The 20,921-nt window shown below is 33.3% G+C and overlaps 2 protein-coding genes across 5 annotated transcripts; both read left to right on the top strand.

Moving 5' to 3' along the window:
- Positions 1 to 643: 643 nt before the first annotated feature.
- LOC140871250 (glutamate--cysteine ligase, chloroplastic) lies at positions 644 to 9,529 on the top strand. Of its 3 annotated transcripts, none has more exons than XM_073273671.1 (16): positions 644 to 751; positions 1,411 to 1,761; positions 2,314 to 2,464; positions 2,709 to 2,816; positions 3,805 to 3,897; positions 4,627 to 4,710; positions 4,851 to 4,919; positions 4,988 to 5,058; positions 5,177 to 5,245; positions 5,829 to 5,922; positions 6,012 to 6,101; positions 6,189 to 6,269; positions 6,481 to 6,573; positions 8,527 to 8,607; positions 8,768 to 8,837; positions 9,181 to 9,528. In XM_073273671.1, exons 2-16 carry the CDS (start codon positions 1,427 to 1,429, stop codon positions 9,267 to 9,269), a joined length of 1,578 nt encoding a protein of 525 aa, XP_073129772.1. In that variant the 5' UTR covers positions 644 to 751; positions 1,411 to 1,426; the 3' UTR covers positions 9,270 to 9,528. The 3 variants fall into 3 exon arrangements, 2 of the variants coding, with proteins under 2 accessions (XP_073129772.1, XP_073129773.1); XM_073273672.1 differs by having other exon boundaries at positions 664 to 751; positions 1,418 to 1,761; positions 9,181 to 9,529; XR_012147660.1 differs by lacking the exon at positions 9,181 to 9,528 and having other exon boundaries at positions 8,524 to 8,607; positions 8,768 to 8,810.
- Positions 9,530 to 15,443: 5,914 nt separating this feature from the next.
- LOC140872325 (uncharacterized) lies at positions 15,444 to 20,069 on the top strand. Of its 2 annotated transcripts, none has more exons than XM_073275145.1 (6): positions 15,444 to 15,562; positions 15,939 to 15,979; positions 17,992 to 19,275; positions 19,352 to 19,420; positions 19,502 to 19,703; positions 19,841 to 20,069. In XM_073275145.1, the coding sequence occupies exons 2-6, from the start codon at positions 15,977 to 15,979 to the stop codon at positions 19,909 to 19,911; spliced, it is 1,629 nt and encodes a 542-aa protein (XP_073131246.1). In that variant the 5' UTR covers positions 15,444 to 15,562; positions 15,939 to 15,976; the 3' UTR covers positions 19,912 to 20,069. The 2 variants fall into 2 exon arrangements, with proteins under 2 accessions (XP_073131246.1, XP_073131245.1); XM_073275144.1 differs by having other exon boundaries at positions 17,971 to 19,275.
- The last annotated feature ends 852 nt before the right edge of the window (positions 20,070 to 20,921 follow it).

The following is a 20,921-nucleotide window of genomic DNA, read 5'->3' as shown; positions in this document are numbered from 1 at the left end:
TAGTTAGTAAAATAAAATCACTGAATAAATAATAAAAATATTTATTAACACATAACTCATATAAAGAATTTAAAATCAATTAAACATAAAAATAATAATCCTAATATTTATTAAATTAATGCATGCGATTTAATAGATTGGATTTTAGGCGTCACAGATCCTTTTTTAAAATATTGGAAGATGTAATATTATATACACATATTTATAAAAGTAAAATAAAATTAAAAACCATAACTAAAATAAAATATCAAATGCACACACCTAAATAAATATATAGTTTATAATTTCAAGAAACCTCACATTGAAATTTTATTTTTTCCAGATGCATCAAATTCAAATTTTGAAGGTAAAGAAGAAAAAGAAAAGATTTCGTATTCAATTACACATTAATTTTTATATATTTTCAAATATTTTTACGTAGTATGTGGATGCATTAATATAGAGAAATATTTGATTTTATATCAATTGTTTTTAACTGAAAGTTTTAAAATATAGCAATATATTTGATGATGAAAAAAATGAAAAGCAGAAAGGGGACCCCACCATAATGAAATGGATGGCGCCGCACCCGAGCCCATCTCCGCATTTGTTTCTTTTATATTTATATTTATATATATTTATATTTATATACATATATATTTTTGGTTCTTTTGCTTTGCAGTTGTTGCATTGAAGGAACAAAAGCTCTATAGGAATCTTTGGCAGCGGCGGCGGCGACAGCGGCGGCGCTTCGGAGAAACCAAAACTCTTTGTATGATGCCCCTTCTGATATTTACTTGTACTGTTTATTATTGCGCTGCCTTCCAAGATTCAATTTCGGATAATCTTCTTGTGTTATCTCGAGCTTTCTTTCATTTGTTTTTATTCTAATCTCGCGTGGAGTAATTCTTGCTTGTGGGGTTTGTTTAAGTCACTCTATCTATTATCCACGGAAAAAAACAATTATGAAATGAATTTACGAGCTAGTGCTTGTTCATTGGTCCTACTTGTGTGATTTAGCTCGATTCGAGTATGGATTGATGGACATATTGTTTGTCTGTTGTAAAGAGGAGTATTGCTGAAAAATGAAGTCAAATGGCGTTCAAGCACCTTGCGATGCTTTTAAGATAATTTTTCTGGAAATTTATATAAAATTTCACACTCTTCTAACACCCATTAGTAGGGTCCATGGACAAAATCTCCTTTCAATGGCTATCTGGGGATTAATCGGTCGTTTAACTAGTCATAATAAATGTGGGCATAACCTCTCGTTATGTATCTGTTTCAGTGAAAGTATGTTCTCATCAAAATCATAAAAATTTGTGACATTTTGTGATTGTTATCTTTCCAGTTCATATACGCAGAAATTCTATCCTGAAATGGTGAACATATAAGTTTTCTCTAATGGGCCTTTTGGGTCGTTTGCTAAAGTTTTCAGCTTCGAGACATGGCGATGATGTCCCAACCTGGCTCATCACACTGGATATCTAATGATATACAGTGTAAAGTTAGACATAATGGAATTAAAAGCAGTGTTAGCACGATGGAGGCACCCAAGACGAAGGAAATCTTCTCTGGTTTGCGTCCACCTTCTTGGAATTCATCAAAGACAGCACAAAACTTGCGGTTAGATGTCTCTGGAGCAGTACTTTGTCGAGGACAACGATTTATCGTGGCTGCAAGTCCTCCTACTGATGATGCTGTTGTTGCAGCAGAGCCACTGACCAAAGAAGATCTTGTAGGTTACCTTGCTTCTGGCTGCAAGACGAAGGAAAAATGGAGGTTCAACTTCTAGCTCTTATTGGTACTTGGATTCGGTTCATCTTTTCTTGGAAAATATTTCTATTCCACTGCGAGTATTGCTAACCTTAATTATAAGCTTGCTTTTTTAGATATTCGACCCTCAAAATGTTCAAACGTTGATCATTGTGGACGTTACATATCCCACTCAACTGATTAAGATATAATAGTTTGCATCCAGATCACTGAAAATAGTTCAAAAATTTTTGTTCATCGTGGACCTTACGCATCTTAACTGATTAAGATATTTTAATTTGCTTCCAGATGCTACAGACCCCACTCCCCACTCCCCAACCTGCAATTTATGATTTCTTTCACTTTCATGGCTTTCGACTTTTTTAGAGTTTTTGAAGGTCGAGTTCAATTTTTTTTGTTGGGAATCTCCTGGCAGTTTAATCTGGGTTGTTTATCTGCGACAATGAATTTTAGTTTTCTTCCGTTGTTTACTACTTTTTTGGGTACATTTGTTAACTATTTTATATTCTGGGAATCCCACTCGTGTAAAATTCTGATTTTTTATTTTTGACCATGCAGGATAGGGACTGAGCATGAAAAATTTGGGTTCGAAACTGGAACTTTACAACCCATGAAATATGAACAAATAGCTGAGATGCTTAATGCCATTTCTGAGAGATTTGACTGGGATAAGATAATGGAAGGTGACTACATTATTGGACTCAAACAGGTATGATTTGTTCTTAGTCAACTCGTGGATGCATTTTTCTTTGTTTCTTTTATGCAGTGTATAGTTAATTGTGGCAACATTGTCTAGTTTCTAACAAGCATTTTATCACATCTTCCATGTTCCTGTTGAGCTTGTGCCATTGGACTTAATCTCGAGATCCTTTCATTTTGGATTAAACATTGAGGTTTCATTCATTTTTCTCCAGATTAAATTTCTACCACTAAATCTGACCATCTATTGGTAGGGAAAACAAAGCATCTCCTTGGAGCCCGGTGGCCAGTTCGAGCTGAGTGGTGCACCTCTTGAAACTCTGCATCAAACATGTGCTGAAGTTAATTCACATCTTTACCAGGTTTGTTGTCCTCTATATGTATGTGGCAATGGCTATCAAGTATTTTTGTGTTTCTCGTTATTTTTCCTCAAGAAATCTTGTTTGCTATTCTCAAACCCTTCTGATTTAGTTTTTGTAACTGTAGCACATATTTTCTCCCATTACAGGACAAATACTGTGTCGCCATAAAGTGTGATATTTCATCTCTCTCTCTCTCTCGCTCTCTGCTTGGATATATAGACTATTTTGGACCACAATATTAATAAATGAAAAAACTTGCATTCCTTTTTCTCTATGAAAATCAGGGGAGGGAATTTGAGTGATAAAGTAGCTAAAACCCACCTCAAATTTAGGTTAGTTTTTTAAGAATGTGATTGTGTGTGGAACACTGCTAATGTTCTATTCATTTATTATAATTTGAAATCATCTTGAAGTCTAACTTTAACTGTCAAATTGACACTCTGATTTGGCTTTTTTTTTTTAATTATAAATTTGAGTTATGTCAATCTATGCTTTTGTTGTTGAGTGCAAGCTGCAAAAAATTGATTTAATCTGATGAGTTTTATTTGATAATTGCGAAACAAAATTCTGATTTCTGAGAGTACATATGCCTTTTATGTTCACAAGTATGCTTCAAAATAAATTTTGCCCATCAGAATAAAAATTTATGTTTACGCCCCGGTGTAAACCTCACAAAAATGTGATGTGAACCGAAGGATATTGGCGTGAAGCATTGAATCTATCGGTTAATTTGGTCTCCAGGGTGTGATACCAGTACAAATCTCACAAAAATGTAATGTGAACTGAAGGTTATTGGCGTGTTACTGTCACGTAATGAAGTCAGGCAGACTGAGAGATGGGAGAAAATTCTGAGAGAGATGTCCTGCTAATTCTTGTCACTTATTCCAGTTCCTCAAACTTTATGCCTTTAGAAAGTTCATTGTAGCCATGTTAATGAATCAGACTCGAGTGATTTATTATAATATCAGTTTTTAAATGAAATACTCAGGTCAAAGCAGTTGCAGAGGAGTTGGGGATTGGATTCCTAGGACTTGGCTTTCAGCCCAAATGGAGACGTGAAGTTATACCAGTAATGCCCAAGGTATTGTCTACACAAGATCATACATCTTATGCAAATTTAAAGCAGATAATGTTCATGTTCCAGTGGAACATCGTGTCTGCACAATTCAATGACCAATTAACTAGTTCTATTTTTACTCCTATCACTGCTATTTGGGCCATAAGAAAGGTTCTCTTATCCTTTCTCTATATTTACGTTCCTTCTAAGAAATTACCACCATGCATGAGTTGTTTCTGTACGGCAATTATGCATGTGTTAGCTGTGATTGAAGATAGATAATATTTTCTTTAACTCTGTACAAAAAGACCTAACATGATACAAGGAAAGAATACATTTAAGTATAAAACAGCTTTTAATTTAGTAATGTAATTCCTATAATTAAAGATAGTGGTGTGCATTAGGTAGGTTGGGTTTCTTTTTAACAATAACTGTACAGTTTGTACGTTTATTTATGTACATATTTGCTTCAAATATCCATCCTTATCATTTGATGTCAAACTAGAAAATATTTAAATGTAAAAAAGGCCACCAAATAACATGCTTCGGATGTAAATACAGTTAGACTATTGAAGTTCATATTGTCTTTCGAATGACTTGGTATGTGTTTTTATACTCCGGATGGTCCATTTCTTTCTGTTGCTCATGCATACTTTGTTTCATGTAATTTGCTTCCATTTCTTTTCTGGTATTTGATTTAAAGCTTTGAAATCTATTAGGTGCTACGAATACTGACAAAATATTCTGGATCAGGGAAGATACGAGATCATGAGAAATTACATGCCCAAAGTTGGGACACTTGGACTCGATATGATGTTTCGAACTTGCACGGTTCAGGTAAGGATAAAGCTGATTTAAAACAAAGATACCAGAAACTCTTTGGGCTTGCTGCAACATATGTGTACTTGGTCCAGGAGGGTCTCAACTGCCATTTATAAGATGTTTTTGTTATTCTTTTGTGACTTCATATTTTACAGGTCAATCTGGATTTTAGTTCTGAAGCTGACATGATAAGGAAGTTTCGAGCTGGCCTAGCCTTACAACCTGTAAGTTGGTTGTTTCTGGCATTGGAATTTTCAGTAGTTCTCGGGAATCTAACTAATTTTTGGAACAGATAGCCACAGCAATATTTGCCAATTCGCCATTCACTGAGGGCAAACCAAATGGTTATCTTAGCATGAGAAGGTAGTTTTATCGTCCTCTACCATAATCCTCTTCGATATCTCTTCTCATTTTTCCAAATTTTCTGAACATTTGTCTGGACTTTTAAGTTTCATGGTTAACAGTTCTTTCTTTCCTACAGCCAAATTTGGACAGATACTGACAATGACCGAGCTGGGATGCTACCTTTTGTGTTTGATGACTCTTTTGGGTGAGTTTCTTCTTAATATACTTCTCCTGTGAGGATGGTTTTACCCCTACCAGCATATACTCCCTCCACCTCAAAGAGATTGAGAATCTTTCCATTTTGTATTAAGATTTGAGATACCTATTCCCTCAGACAACTTTTTCTGTAGACCTTTCCAAATTGATTTCTTGGTCCCCATCCATTCACAGATAGAATTATAAAAAGCTTGACAAAGCTAGGACAGGTTTATCTCGTCTTAACCATTGATCAACTTCAACAGCCAATCTATAACATTCACAACCCAACACCTACTGCTGAGGTTCATTATTGCTGCCGAGTCCACTACCTTTGTGCTGTAAATAACACAGCCCACCCTTCTATCAAGGGCTACAACATTTATAGTACAATCACCACAACCTTCTGAATTACATAACATCCTATGTCGCGGTCACCAGAATTTGTTTTGTCGATGTTGTGTCGTGTCTGCCTCCGCCAGGTCATGGATTTGTTTTCTATTATTCGCGATGTAGTGTTTACCATCGAAAGTACTTTGCGTCGCGAATGGAAGAAGTAGCATTTACGTGTATCACTACATATATGGTTACAGGTTTGAACGGTATGTAGATTATGCTCTTGATGTGCCTATGTACTTTGTCTATCGGAAGAAGCAGTACATTAATTGCGCTGGGATGTCCTTCCGGGTTATTTTCTATCTTTGATTCTATGACTATAAATCTGCATCTTATCTATGCGCTACTTGTCTAAGGTGGTTATTATGAATCTGCCACAGGATTTTATGGCTGGTAAACTTCCTTGTCTTCCTGGTGATTATCCTACTCTAAACGATTGGGAGAATCATTTGACAACAATATTTCCTGAGGTTGGCATAGTTGGTTAGGGTTCACCAAGCATTGTGCCCATCATCTTGATCTTATTGATGAGTTTTGGCCCTTTTCTCCTATCTCAGGTTAGGCTTAAAAGATACCTGGAAATGAGAGGTGCTGATGGAGGGCCTTGGAGGAGGCTATGTGCTCTACCTGCTTTCTGGGTATTTCATTCTTATACTTGCAGTGCATGACGTGTTGTGTTTAGCAGAATATAAGCAAATGTTTATAATTGAGTTCAAAATATTGGGGGAATGTTGGACAAATGTAGGTTATTAAGAAGTTTTCTCACTTTTCAAATCTAAAATAGGCATAGTTCTTGTAAAATCACTCTTTTGGTTGAATTTACAAGCTCTAATGAGTTTTGAATTTCAGGTAGGTCTCCTCTACGATGAGGTGTCTCTACAAAATGTTCTGGACATGATAGCTGACTGGACTCCAGAGGAAAGACAGATGCTGAGGAATAAGGTAATGTGGACTAAACATTATTTATGATATAAATTAGTTTCTATGAGAGAATAAGAAAAGAATGGAAATTCTAGAATGCGGATATGATATTTTTATTTTATTTATCCCTTTAGACTTCACCATTCAACATGATTGAGGTTTGACGCCATGACCTTTTCTCTTTATCTCCTTTTGTGGCAAAATCAAAGAGATGCCGAGCTCTACAATAAGTAAAGCATGATGGTTGTCTGTTTTATCTTTGCTTGATATATGATAAGACAGAGTATCCCTTTATCTATCACCCGCAATCTGAATAATTATGAGTTTGAATTTCAAATCACCTGGGGGGGATTTGAGGAACAAATTTCCACAACTCCGAAAGCATGAGTGAACTGACCCAACTTAATGATCATCGATGCCTATCAGCCGCGATCTTTATGGAATTCTATTTAGAAGCTTCAACTCACGTATTTAAAAAAAAATGGCAAAAAATACTTGGAATTATGTTACTTTTTTTTTTTTATCAGAAACAAATGTCATGTTATTAATAGGTAAAAAAGTTAAAAGTTACATACAAATGTGACCAGAGGTCCACGAGTTAGTCTAGGGGTCTAATATGAAGATTATGCTAATTCAAAACCAGACTCCAACCCCTATACAAATCTGAAATCGCAAAAGCTTGGAAATCATTTAAACTATGTAACCACACTGCTACTCTCAGTTTGATCTTATCCCAAATCTCTTCAATCGAGTTTTCTACGTCTTCGAAGATTCTTTGATTTTTTTCCCGCCATACGTTCCAACAAACACAATGTATTGTAATTTCCCATAGAGTTTTCCCTCTTTTGCCCAATGAACATCCCAAATCTGCTGCATACAAATCCTTCGTTGTCTTTGGAGTCACCCACAACAATCCCAGATCCTTTAGCACTGACCACCATAAGGTACTCGTGAATGGACAATGCGCCAGTAGATTATCTATACTCTCTCAACCTTTCTTACACAACACACACCAATTAGGATTTAAAAGACATTTCGGAGACCTCTTTTGGATCAAATCACAAGTCGGCAGCCTACCCAACACTGCGTCCATGAGAATACCTTTACCTTAGAAGGAATCGGCGCTTTCCAAATGGTTCGAAACAGATCGAATTTTGGGAACAGAGCTTCTGGAAAGAAAGAATCAAAGAAAAATTTCACTGAAAACTCTCCCGAAGCATCCACTTCCAAAGCCTAACGTCCTCTCCCCTCTCTGAAATAATAACCTACCCAAGATATCCAATAAAATAATAATGGAAAAAGAACCGTGGATCAAATTTAGGACGGAGAAGATTGAAAGATATTGCGTTGAATTCGAAACCCTTATGTTATTTATTTATGATGCCATTGCTACCATTTGCTCTTTTTCCTGAAACAACCTGTTGAGGTTTAGGGCTAGGCAGACCCTGATCTATTGATGCATAGCGGAGCAAAATAGATGGAATGGGGTCAATGGTCAACCCCGACATCTAGATGTAAAAGCTACTTTGACCGAAAAAACAGTAGTAGACGTGGAAAACCCCATCAAAGCTGTAATCCTAACAAGATAAGTTGGGTCTTTGACCTGCAAAGCCTGGTTAGGGATAAAATGACTAGTTGCCAGGACAAAGCCGACTGGAAAAGAAGGGAGGGTATACTGCCGATGGCTGGAATCTCCCCTCTCCTCCTAGGAAGAGAACTCGAAGCATAGCCAAGACGAGGGAGGGGAGAGGTGGGACTGAAAATCCTGGAACTGCCTTACCATACTAGGAAGATGCTAACTCTTTCCATAAAAATGGTAACTTTCCACGGACAAAGAAAGTCTTTGTTCACTAGCAACGCAACACTTACACGTGGCTTGGTTTGGGGAGATGTGTTTTCTTAATATAATCTCTGACTATGAAGAGTTCTGTAATAGCCATGAAAATACCCTTCTAATCTGTAACTATTTAGTAGGTACCAAAGAGTGGCTTGAAGACACCATTTCGGGATGGACTGCTGAAGCATGTTGCCCAAGACGTCGTGAAGTTGGCAAAGGTTTCCAAATAGTTCTAAAGCAAATTCATCTCTGGTCAATTTGAATGTCATTGTTTTGGTAGTCTGCATTGTCTATAATCTACATAGGTAGCGACACTCTCATATATTACCTCTGTTTGAGCTTATTGAAATCTCTCTGTCTGTATATTTCTCCTTGTAGGATGGGTTAGAAAGGAGAGGCTTTAAGGAGACCAATTTCCTAAATGAAGTGAGTGAAGTGGTTAAAACTGGTAAGCTCGCGAGTTCATATATCTTTAGTTGCATTGCAAACTTTTACTTCTGAATTGAGTAGGTTATATCACTGTTATGTCACTTTGCATGATCACATGGGATCCATTGCAGAAGTGTCGAACAATCTATGATGGGCAATTAAAAAAAGTGACCCTAACTCAAAACTCAGAAACTCCTCGAGATTATCTAACCTTATTTCTAAAACCGAGTTCATCGCTCAACATTTGGACAAGGACATCCTCCACTTGTATTTTCTGCTTCATTTTTTTAACGTGCATCACTCGTTGGCTTTGAATGATATCGATTTTGTTTCATATTTCGTTCTAAAAACACCTCATGCAGGCATAACACCAGCTGAAAAGCTCCTCGAACTGTACCATGGGAAGTGGGGACAAAGCGTTGATCCTGTTTTCGAGGAGCTGCTATATTGAGGGGTGGCTCGACTTAGCTTTTCGCGCTTTCTATGTGCATTTGCTGATTTTTTACTTGTAGAGAATCTTGTGCATGCTTTCATATACATTTCCTTTGGCATGTATCGCGGGTCCGTTATCATATGTAAGTATGTAATGTCTCAGCTTGATGTGAATTAGATCTCATACTTGGTTATTTTCGGGCAATCGAGGCGCATATTTTTTTACTGAAATTTATTCTTTTTTTACTGAAATTATTTTTTATTCTTTTAAACTGTAAAGCTCCGCTGGACTCGTGAGATAAAATTTTAATATGTACGTGTAATGTGAACGATAAATTTAATTTTTATTAATGAAAATCATAATTAAATTTAATTGATATAAATAAATTAGTTAGATTATATGGAATCATTTGATATATTAAGACATCGTTATTATTTAAATTTTAATTTCAGTATTGGGCTTGTACGGTATCGTTTTTATAAAAAAAAAATTATAATCATATTATGGGAATTGATGCTGGTTTCAATTTTGGAATCATATTATTAAAAAAAATAATTTTGATCTATATTTTTGAAAGAGTTCTTTATTCCCTTCGGCTGTCCAAATAAATAACGTTTCTTTTAAAATACTTGAGCATAAAAATAAGTTAGGAATTTAGAATCCATTTATCACTTGTTGTTAACTCTCAGATAAATTCTTTTATTTATCACTAGCCACTGATTTACACACAAATAATTTAAAATTTAATTAAAATTATAATAAATATGTTTTAATGATTTGCAGTTTTAAAGAAAAATGCAATGAAATCAATTGAAATAAATCCTTAACTTTAGTATAGATAGTTTGGTTTGTCATTGATAAAAAAGTGAGACGCCAATTTGTAATTCACAAGTTATTGTTTCACAGAATCATACCAAACTGTTTTTTTTTTTTTTTTCATTACGATTATTTTCTTTGTGTTTTAAAATTTTGTCATAATGTTTTATATAATTTATTTTTTTAAAGCAAGTTTTATATGATATCTTATTGTTATGAAATTATGTATATTTTGATATATTTTTTGATTTTAGATTTTTACAACATTCACAATTTTTTTTTAGGTATTTGAATATAATAAATATATTACAGCTGTTTATGAACAAAGTAAAAACGCAAATGGTTGATGTATTAGAACCTAGATCCATAACACACTGATGGTTTTTATGTGCAAATCAATCATATGATAACTTTAACTAATGTCGTCAAATTGATTCCAAGTTGGATAAGAATCTTGTGGTGTTTTCTCTTTTTAGCATTCATTCAAAAATGAATAAATGTAATTATAATCTATTTCTTTTTATGTAGTGTTCAAGACTTGGCTTTGCGATGAAACAATTTTGATTTTCAATTCTTTGTTTATAATGGTATGGATCAGATTTAACGTTTGTTAATTGATACAAATATATACTAAAATTTGAATCTTATTTATTTTATAAAATATCATAATCAAGATAACGTGTTAATTGACATTGAACATATCATTATTTCCTACCCAAATGGATCACGAAAGTTGGTTGGCCTGTTTTGGACAAGAAAACAGGAAGATTTGCCTTGATTTTATTTATCTTAGATCTAAGACACATTTCCATTGTAGGTGTTGAGTTTGTATCTGTATTCTGAATGATGTTTTTGATTTAACATATATTTGTTCATTTCCGAATATAAATAGTTCGTAGGTTGAAGTAGACTTGTCAAAATGGGCTGAACTCGCGGGCCAGCCCGCTCCGCCATAAAAATGGGTTGGGTTGGGTTGGGCAAATCTTAACCCATTTGGAGGCGGGCCAAACGGGCTGAGCCCGCGCGGGTTAGGGCGGGCTGGCCCGCCAATTTTTTATTTTTTATTTTGGAAAAATTGTATTTTTTTAGTGTTTTTTATACATATATTTTTTAGTTTTATTGAACTTATTTGGAATGAATTTTGATGATAATTAAATATTTAGTATTTTTTTATTTTTTCATATTTTCTTTTACTAATTAATTTTATATATTATTAATTTTTCATAGTAATACTTTCTAATATCAATTAAACTATTTGATTAAATTTTATTTTTCATTTTTTTAGAATTTCAAGTGTTTTTATAATTTTTTTAATTAAAAAACTAACATTTATTTTTAAAAAAATTAATAAAAAATTAGGCGAGCCGGCCCGCCCAACCCGTGGCCCAAGGCGGATTGGGTTGAGTTGAGCATTTGGAGGCCCGCCCAAATGGCGGGCCGCCCCGCCCCACCGACTCGTTTTGACATGTATAGATTGAAGTCAATAAAATGATCATGATTTTAATTTCATATGTTTTCTGTATATAATTGTGATATTTGTTAATAAATTTCAACTACATTCAACATCACAAAAAAGATACAAAATTTACTTCATGATTATAAGAAATCAAATTTTACTTAATATTATCGGTTGTAAATATTATTCTAATTGAATATTAATTTAAAAAATTTTTATGTATATATAAATCATCTTGATAAATTAACATTTCATAATACATATACAATGTGTGTGTTAACGCCCTCTAATGAGGTGAGAGATTTAAACTCACTTCGCTATACGTAGTGTTTTCATAATCGGACCGATGATCGAACCAATTTACTTAAAAAAATGATTCAACCGGTCGAACCGGAAAACCGTTTATAAAATTTAATATAATAAATAATATATTTTGGAATTTTAAAAACTCAAAAATTATATAAATAAACATAAAATATATATTTAACATAGTTTAAAAGCTAAATAAATATGTAAATATATTTAAAATATCAATTATAGTTATAAATTATTTAAATAATAAATTATTTATTTTTAAAAAAACCAATAATTATTAAAATATTTTTTTAAATGAAGTAAAAATTTCAAATAATAATGTATTTATATATAAAAATATTAAATCTAAGGTTTAAAATAAAAAAATTTAAATTTTCAAAAAATAAATAAATAAAAATTCGAAAAATCGATTCAACCGGTTTTTCGGTTTTTGGCAGGTCCAACCGGTTCTTGACCGGTTCTGATCGGTTGGACCAATTTTTTGATTTTTGGTGTTAGACCGGACCGGTCTGGCGACCGGCGACCGGTCGAACCGGCCGGTCCGGTCCGGTTCCGAAAACACTTGCTACACGACCATCGGCATTTGGCCTCTCAAATCAATTCTTAATTCTCAAATGTTTGAAAAAACAAAGAATAACTGGATTAAATGCTTAAGTATTTCAAATAATTTATTATTACGATTCAGATATTTAATAATGCAACATCCGAAAAACCCATATATATATAGATAGATAAATTTTCAGCTGCCCAAAAAATGGATCCGGATCCTCTGATGTGGAGAGAGAAACATCACATGAAACTGTGCATTAAAATAGACATTATTTTAATATTTCATGTGTGTAATTAATTAAATAATTAATTATTTAATCTTGTGATATGAATTTTCATGTGTGTAATTAATTAAATAATTAATTATTTAATCTTGTGATATGAATTACAGAAGACTATTCAATGCACAATATCATGTGTTGTTTCTCTCTCCACAACAGAGGATCTTTTTTCCCAAAAAATGATGCTTACTTCATGCCCGACCATTAAAACCCGGTGCTGGGTTCTAGTGGTGCGAAAAATCAAAAACGAAAACAATTAAAACCCGGCATCGGGTTTTAGTGGTCGGGGATGAAGTGGGCATAAATTTTTTGGGCAGCTTAAAACTTCTCATATAGTATCCCGATACACGTGTTGCTTGCTTTTTACTGTTCAATTTGTAACTGAAAGTAATAAATAATAATAATAAATAGTGAAATAAAAAATAACATTTTTGAAACAAATATCCATAAAAAACAAAAAAAAAATTATGAGAATAAAATTTTCGTAAATAAGTAGTTATTAATAGACAAAATAAAATAACATTATTGTAATTAAATATATAGTGCAGGGCTAATTAAAAGAATGGTTGGTCACCAGCCCCTCAACTTTAATAAAATAGAAATAAAATATCTATATATATATATATATATATATATATATAATTTTGATCACCTGCACCCTAGGGTGCAGAGTTTTTCGTGAGTGTAAAAAAAAAGCACTAAAAACCCGGTATCGGGTTTTAGTAGTCGCTCACAAAAAACCCTGCACCTAGGGTGCAGGTGATCATTTTTTTTTACACTCACGAAAAACTCTGCACCCTAGGGTGTAGGTGTTACTATATATATATATATATAGTAATTTTCAGTTGCCCAACCATTCCTGCCCAACTCGTCCCCGACCACTAAAACCCACTACCGGATTTTAGTTGTTTTTTTTTTAAAAAAAAATTTCGTATCACTAAAATCCACTACCGGGTTTTAGTTGCCGGGGATGAATTGGGTATCATTGGTTTGGCAGCTGAAAATTTATATATAGTTTTGATATCACGCACTTTAGTGTGCATAATTTTCGTGAGCAACTTTTCGTGTTTTATTTTTGCTATAAATCACTAAAACCCACACGAAAATAATGCACACTAGAGTGCGTGATATCAAAACTATATATATATATATATATATATATATATATATATTATACTAAAACATATTCTATTTTATATAGGCTTGCGTGTATTTTCACACAAATTTTAAAAGTGTTTAGAAAAGTAAATTTATATTTAATGAAGATTTTAATATGATAAAAAAAATTGTACTTATAATTAATGGCATTAATTTAACATGGATAATGGTAAAAAAAGTATAGAAAAATGATACTAAATATGAAAGCCGAACTACATGATTGTGACAAGATAAAAAAAAAAAAAAATATCTCGTCAAAAAAAGAAAAGAAAAGAAAAGAAATACAACCTAAACAAATAGGACCAGAAAATAATAACAAAGATACAATACCTCAAAATCCACCCATAATAAAATTCACGAAATCTGCAATAAATGTGCCATTCCCGGAATCCCCACAGCTTGTTATGTGCATAGATAAGTCCAAAGAAATTAACACAACAAACGTGACCTATGAACGTGCTTTTATACTTTTTGTTGGTTATTATCCCCTCATTAATAGAGTTGGTGAATATACACAATCTTATTATTGGTCGTGTTTGTGTTAGAATAATAGTAAATCCAATTTTAATTTGACTATGTCAGATCAATAAAATATTATTCTTATGCTAACATTTTATCCATCTTTTATCACATGCATCTCATAAAACTCGTGTTTATCTTATTATTAATGTAATCTTTTCCACGATTTTCTAAAGAAAGAAAGAAAATAAAATTCAAATATACTAATTGGGTTACAAAAAAATCATTATCTTCAATTTGTTGGTTCTAAAATATTTTGTATTTTCATCTAATTTCAATTTATGGTTCAGATTTAGAGTAATCGCGCAGATATCACAACGCATTAATTAATATATAGTCTGTCTGTAGGCAAAAATAAGTATAGAAATACCAATGTTTTAGAACCGCGTTTTTGGAAAAATGTTAGTATTTGAATTTTTTTAAAGCTTTATCTTATACATATAAAAAAAAGTTAAAATAACTATGAATTAGGGTGAGATTAATTAGAAACTGGAGTTGTAGCTTAAACAATAGTTAAGCAATAACACCCTTTTAAAGTATTTTTATTAAAGAAAAAGTCAGTTTTAGTATTTTCAAACACTTTTGTTTTTGTATTTTTTTTTTAAAGAAGTAGAAGTAAAAAAAAACGTAAATTATAGTCCTGCGAAAGCGAAACTAACTTTTGTAACAAAACAAGATATTTGTTTTTTTTTAAAAAAATTTAAATTTTAATCTGTTGACTTTTCCAACCAAACTCGCTCTAGTTCGGATAAAGAAGCTTTTACTACAACATTGTTTCTTGGAAAAATGATTTGTTTTTATTTTTCGTTTGAAATAGGAAAAATGATATTTGTTAAAACAATAAATTTATTTATTTTCTACTTTTTGAAAATTTTATTTTATTTTACACACCGAAGAATCTTCCAACTCAGCAAATAATAGCCATTTTCCTTATTATTACACGTGTCTCGTGTCAGAGTATTGGAGCACCTACACCAGGCGTATCGAATCCAGTGTCTTAGTATAAAACCCCTTGAATTCCACTTTGAGTCTCGGGCCTCGAAGTCCTCCGGTGGTTTTCTTTCCGCAATTTTCAAACAAATTTTATTAGTAAAAATGCTCGAATTATATATTTTCTAATCCAAAGAAAAACACCGAAATGCTAAAAATTGATCATAAAAACTGTATCTTTGCCGGAAACTCAGTCGGACGATCAGGATTGCTAATCTTCATCGAAGGTATAACTGATCTTTCTTAATCCCTGAGAGTGAATTTTCAGTTGATTATATTGTTGAACACCACTGAATTAAATAGGGTTTGGGATGAAATTCATTTTTGATCAAGTCATTCTAGATTCTCTCTCTAGGCAAGTTTGATCAATGCATGTTTGTAGATTTCTTTGTAGCCTTTTTTTTATAAAAAAAATGTGAATGTATTTTTTGATGGATGAACAATTTCATGGTGTAAAATTGAGTTTCTAAGTGGAAATGGTAGCTGCTTTGGAGGGAATTGTCGATGCTTGTTTGTTTGTTTGTTTGTTTTTTGCATCAGTTTATGATTTATGATCGAATTCGTGCTGATTTGTGTATTATTCTTCGTGCATGGCTGATACAGATAAAGCAGATTTATATTGAGGCTACAGTACATACAAAATGGTAAAGCTCTAATTCTGGTTTTAGTGAAATGAATGTAACTTTGATTTTTAAGGGTTAAGTTCTCTTGTTCTTTGGTCTTGTGCTGTGTGCATTATATATCGCGATTTCATTTTAATTTTACCGTACTCATTCTCATTAATCCTTCATCTTCTCAACTTTTATTTGTTTCGTGGCAATTTTTGTTTATGCTTGTTATTGGAAAAAAAAACCCTCGCATTTGATATTTTGGTTGTCTGATTCATTGTTTTAGAATCATCATTCAAATAGAAGTTGATCCTTGGCGTGATTCACTCATAAACTATTTGATTTTGCGCGCGTGTTTGAATTTGCATGTGTTTTTTTTATGTACGAAAATATACACGTGATTACGCTGCATTAATATGCATATGAACGTGCCCATATGTTGTTCGAAGAGATAAGTTAACGGTATTATATGATAAGTAATTGGGCGACGTGGTAGGATATATATTGCATTAATAAGATATATGTTTAGAATTTGCTTTTCTTTTTCAACTCGCACTTACAGGTAACGGTATCTTATATTGTTTGTTTCCATTTGTCACTGGTTCTGATTCTATCGTCATTACTACTCGTGCATCACGTGGCAAACGGACATCTAACGTGAAAAACGACAAAATGACTAAAATGGTAGGATATAAATTTCAATGTGCATTTACAAGTGAAGCTGAATGAACATTAATTTGTTTTCTTTTGTATCAAAATAAAAATGAGCTACCGTTTCCAGTGACACGGAAAAAGAAGATAATTAACTGTTTATTGAAGCATCTTTGGATTATATTGGATTCGTTTTAAACTCGTGTTATTGAGTGCACATAAAGATGCAGTACATGTGTGCATGAAAAAATCCATTGTATTCATTTCTCTAGCATTCTTTGAAGATGTGAAAGAAAAACTTGTGGGTCTGTCAAAGAAATTAAACAAGGGACAAAGTCAAATAAAATATTTTCATTAAGCCAAATTTACTTTAAAATCTAATGTGTATTCTCTAAAAATATGAATAACACTATGCGTTCGAACTTTTAAATGAAAATGTTATCATTTACATGATGTTGTAAAATACAAAGTGACATGTGCATAGCATTCTAGCATAATTTACATGTTTGGTTGTTTCAAGGGACAGAGTCTTGTTTTACAAAAACATTTCTTGTTGCACTCTCTTCCTTCCTTGAACCTTGTAGAAGTTATATGATCTAATTTGAAACATGAACTACTCCGCCTGAGTGCATATTGGTGCAAGATTATATGATTGCACGTGGATTTCTTTATAGGAGTACGCTTGTTTTACTCATGTAATGACGAGTCAATGATGTAGGGGGTAGGTTTAGGATGAATACAAAATATTTTCTATTTAAGCACACTATTAACGTAGAGTCCGCTGAAAAAATATGACAGTTAATGTGCATCAAATTTGTTCACTAATGTGTATTTGTTTGTAACTGTTACTTTGAAAATATGTCCTCATCTTGTGTCTATCACGGTGCACCGAAAAAATTACCAAAAGGAAGTAGCTATTGCACACACTTCTTGGGTTTTGTATTAGCGTGTCAAATTCCTCAAATGATGGATTGGAAAAATTCTGCTTCAGAATCCGTTGGTCAAAACGCAAATTGATGCACTTGAAAGAACTCGTCATACACTGTACTTGTTTTGAAATACTATACCTATGTTGTTGCGTTTTTTGTTTGCGAATATGTTTTATTGATATACTTTTTGTTACTGTAATTGTTAATTTTCTCTTTTTAGTAACACTAATAGAATTGTTTTTGTTCTTCAATGTTCATGTTCTCCTCTACCATTGCCATTGGCTCTTCATTATCTTCCCACTTTCCAATTATTCCTGCAATGTTTTCCATCCTTGAACCATCGAAAAATTATACATGTGGTATATGGTTGCTTAACCTCTTCTTGAACAATGTGCTGTAGCCTGTATTAGTCTTAAAATGCTCAAATGGTGTTGGAAGTCTTTTCAGAAAAATGATAGTTGGATGCAGAATGGCTATGATTATCTGGCTAAAAGTGAGACGAGTTATGAACCTTCTACTGGAATTAACCAAAAGAGAGGTCATCAATTGTCTATGGATGCCTCCGAGCAAGAGCCATTTTTCAACAAGAAGCAAGCTGTAGAATCTGTTAACATCGAAGCAACTTCGGAAGCAGCAATTTTGAATGATCCTTTATGGTCTGATGCTTCCAGTTATCACCCTGAAGGTCAGATAGGTGATGGCTTATTCATCCCCAAGCCTGTTCAAACTTCAAATGATTCTGACAAGAATGTTCCCACCACTGATTCCTCTAGTCTGAACATTAATACAAAGGATTCTGGGGATCAACTTGGAGATGATTTGGCCCTCTTTTTATCCATGCACCGGTCCTCGGAAGATCCTTTGTGTCCGAAAACTGTAAGAAGAGTAAAAGTTAAGGAGGTCACGGTCTCAGAAAATCGCTCCCCTGAACTGCTGGAGAACTTGTTCTGCCCTCAAAATAAGAATGAACCAAGGGTAGAAAATGACATGTCTTTTGGACATACTTATAGCACTTTATATGGAAATCCTCTCATAGCCATTCCTCCTTTCAGTGGGACAGAAAATTATATTTTTTCGCTTGGACATGCCTTTAGCGAAGCCTCTGGCAAAGGAGATGGCAATTATATTCCTGATAATCAACACAATAACTGTGTAAATACTGCAACATTGAATTGGTATCAAAAGGAAAATGGTAATTTCATGTCATTTTTTCCTACTCACAACTACTACCATGGGAACTTCTTCACAATATATCCTTTCTTCAATGGTTCGAATGAAGCATTGCATACAAATTTGTCTAATAGTAAGGAAGTCAATGCCATCACTTCAATGGCGTCGTATCAGGGTCATCCAGAAGCTGTCGTCATATCCCCAAGAATCGATCCCAGCACTGAAAATTCTAGTCCCCTACCATTGAGTGACAACTGTGGAAACAGTGAACAAACTGCCACACCTTTCCGAGGTTTCCCTAAGAATGCCGGGGAGAATGATTCCTCAGGTGGGCTCGTGAGCAGTTGTGTTGTATTGCCATTTCAAATTTCAGGCGCATTGGGAGATGGAGATTCTGTAGGACACCAAAGTTTGAATGTTATCTCAGCATCTACTTCTAAGATAGATGGAGCACAAAAGAAAAAGGAACAAAAGGCGACTAAAAGAACATCACGGCATAATTTCCCTGCTAATGTAAAAAGCTTATTATCAACTGGCATACTCGACGGGGTTCCAGTGAAGTATGTTTCATGGTCGAGAGAGGTAAAATTCTGATTCTGATATTATACTCTACCTTTCTTTTCAAGGCTTGTTCATGTTGATTATTATGTTTGTGCAGATGACGCTTCGAGGAGTAGTAAATGGAAATCTTTACCTATGTGGTTGCCAGGAGTGCAAGCTTGTTAAGGTATCTGTTTTGTCTATAATCAAGAACACATCGCGGTTTTCTAAGAAACTTTATTTCTCCCACTAATTGCATGCCATGTAGTTGGTAAGTGCTTATGAATTCGAGAGCCACGCTGGTTGCAAGAGTACCAAACACCCGAATAATCATATTTATTTTGAGAATGGGAAGAGCATCTATACTGTGGTCCAGGAACTGAAGAACACCCCACGGGAAATGCTCTTCGATGTGCTGCTAAACGTGACCGGTTCCGTGGTTAACCAGAAGAATTTCGAGATTTGGAAAGGTAGAGCCATTTTTCCCTTCATCCACGCTGATCTAGAGGACGATAAATCCGTCTAGACGCTACTCTAACAACAAGCATTAATTTATTCAATTTCTACTGGAAATAATGTCTGTTTGTTCATTTATTTTCCATCTCAGAATCATGTAAAATCCCTCCTTGCAAACTTCAACGGGGTTCTTTGAAGATCGATCCAATCACGCCATCTTGATATATTGTTTCTCCCCTCTTGTTGGCTCGTGTAGCTGGTGGGTATGATCATAGGAAATATACAACTTGTTTGGAAAACTATGAACCTTTTTTCATGCAAGTTTTTCAACTATTTGCAAAAAATTAAACTATCGGTTTGGAACATGAGTAAAGTTACTACCAAATGACAAACTACTTAATTGATTGCAGCATGTGTGATGTGAAATGGGCATATGATTTGTGGCTATGAAGAGTGAATGATATTTTGAACGTAAAATAGAATAATATATAAGTTTTTTTATCTTTACCTTGCATGTTAACGATTTTCAAATATTTGGTATAAAGATGTTTGATGAAATTGAGGCAAAACTAAGTTTATGAAGATTTTTGTTACATTCAAGAATATTATTTTCGACTTCGAATACCTTAAATTTCAATATAATGTATTTTCTAGATATTTTAAAAACATATGCACCGTAAAAATTTTGTTGACAGAAGATTTTAAAGACAAACTTAACAACAATGGAGGTTTAGCTCATGAATTTTTCATACAAAGGTTTGAACTATCTTCAATTTTTTCTCATATGATTTTATCAGTTTTTTCTCATATGATTTTAGCAAAGTTATATGGATTCACACATTTTCCACTATCGTGTTATTAAATCACTTTGTTTCTTTCTATTCCGATATTCTATGCCGGTGATTTGTTATTCTTGGGAGTGGTTATATATATATATATATATATATATATATATATATATATATATATGGATGTAATCATGTAAAGGAGGCGAAGCTAAAAAAACATATATCAATAATATATATATATTTTTTAATTTGAAGATGAAAATAGAAATACTACAATAATCGATAATTCATCACATGAATATTTGCCACTTTTGCATACATAAAAATAAAAATACTTATATATATATATTCTAATTGAAACTCGTCCTAATATAGAACTTCATTAGCAAAATCATTTGGAAAAAAAAACATTAAAAAAATATTTGAAAAGTGGCCGGAAGTTGC

The sequence above is a fragment of the Henckelia pumila genome, unplaced genomic scaffold (genome assembly GCF_033568475.1).
Source record: "Henckelia pumila isolate YLH828 unplaced genomic scaffold, ASM3356847v2 CTG_461:::fragment_3, whole genome shotgun sequence".
Classification (NCBI taxonomy): Eukaryota; Viridiplantae; Streptophyta; class Magnoliopsida; order Lamiales; family Gesneriaceae; genus Henckelia; species Henckelia pumila.
This window is presented reverse-complemented; position numbering and strand designations above follow the sequence as displayed.

Bases quoted from the DNA above. Each gene is read 5' to 3' on its own strand.
- LOC140871250 (XM_073273672.1), top strand. From the start codon at position 1,427: ATGGCGATGATGTCCCAACCTGGCTCATCACACTGGATATCTAATGAT. The intron at 6,574-8,526 runs GTAATGTGGACT...ACTATTTAGTAG, and splicing joins GACAGATGCTGAGGAATAAG to GTACCAAAGAGTGGCTTGAA. The intron at 8,838-9,180 runs GTAAGCTCGCGA...CACCTCATGCAG, and splicing joins GAGTGAAGTGGTTAAAACTG to GCATAACACCAGCTGAAAAG.
- LOC140872325 (XM_073275144.1), top strand. The intron at 19,421-19,501 runs GTATCTGTTTTG...CATGCCATGTAG, and splicing joins AGGAGTGCAAGCTTGTTAAG to TTGGTAAGTGCTTATGAATT. The intron at 19,704-19,840 runs GTAGAGCCATTT...TTTCCATCTCAG, and splicing joins GAATTTCGAGATTTGGAAAG to AATCATGTAAAATCCCTCCT.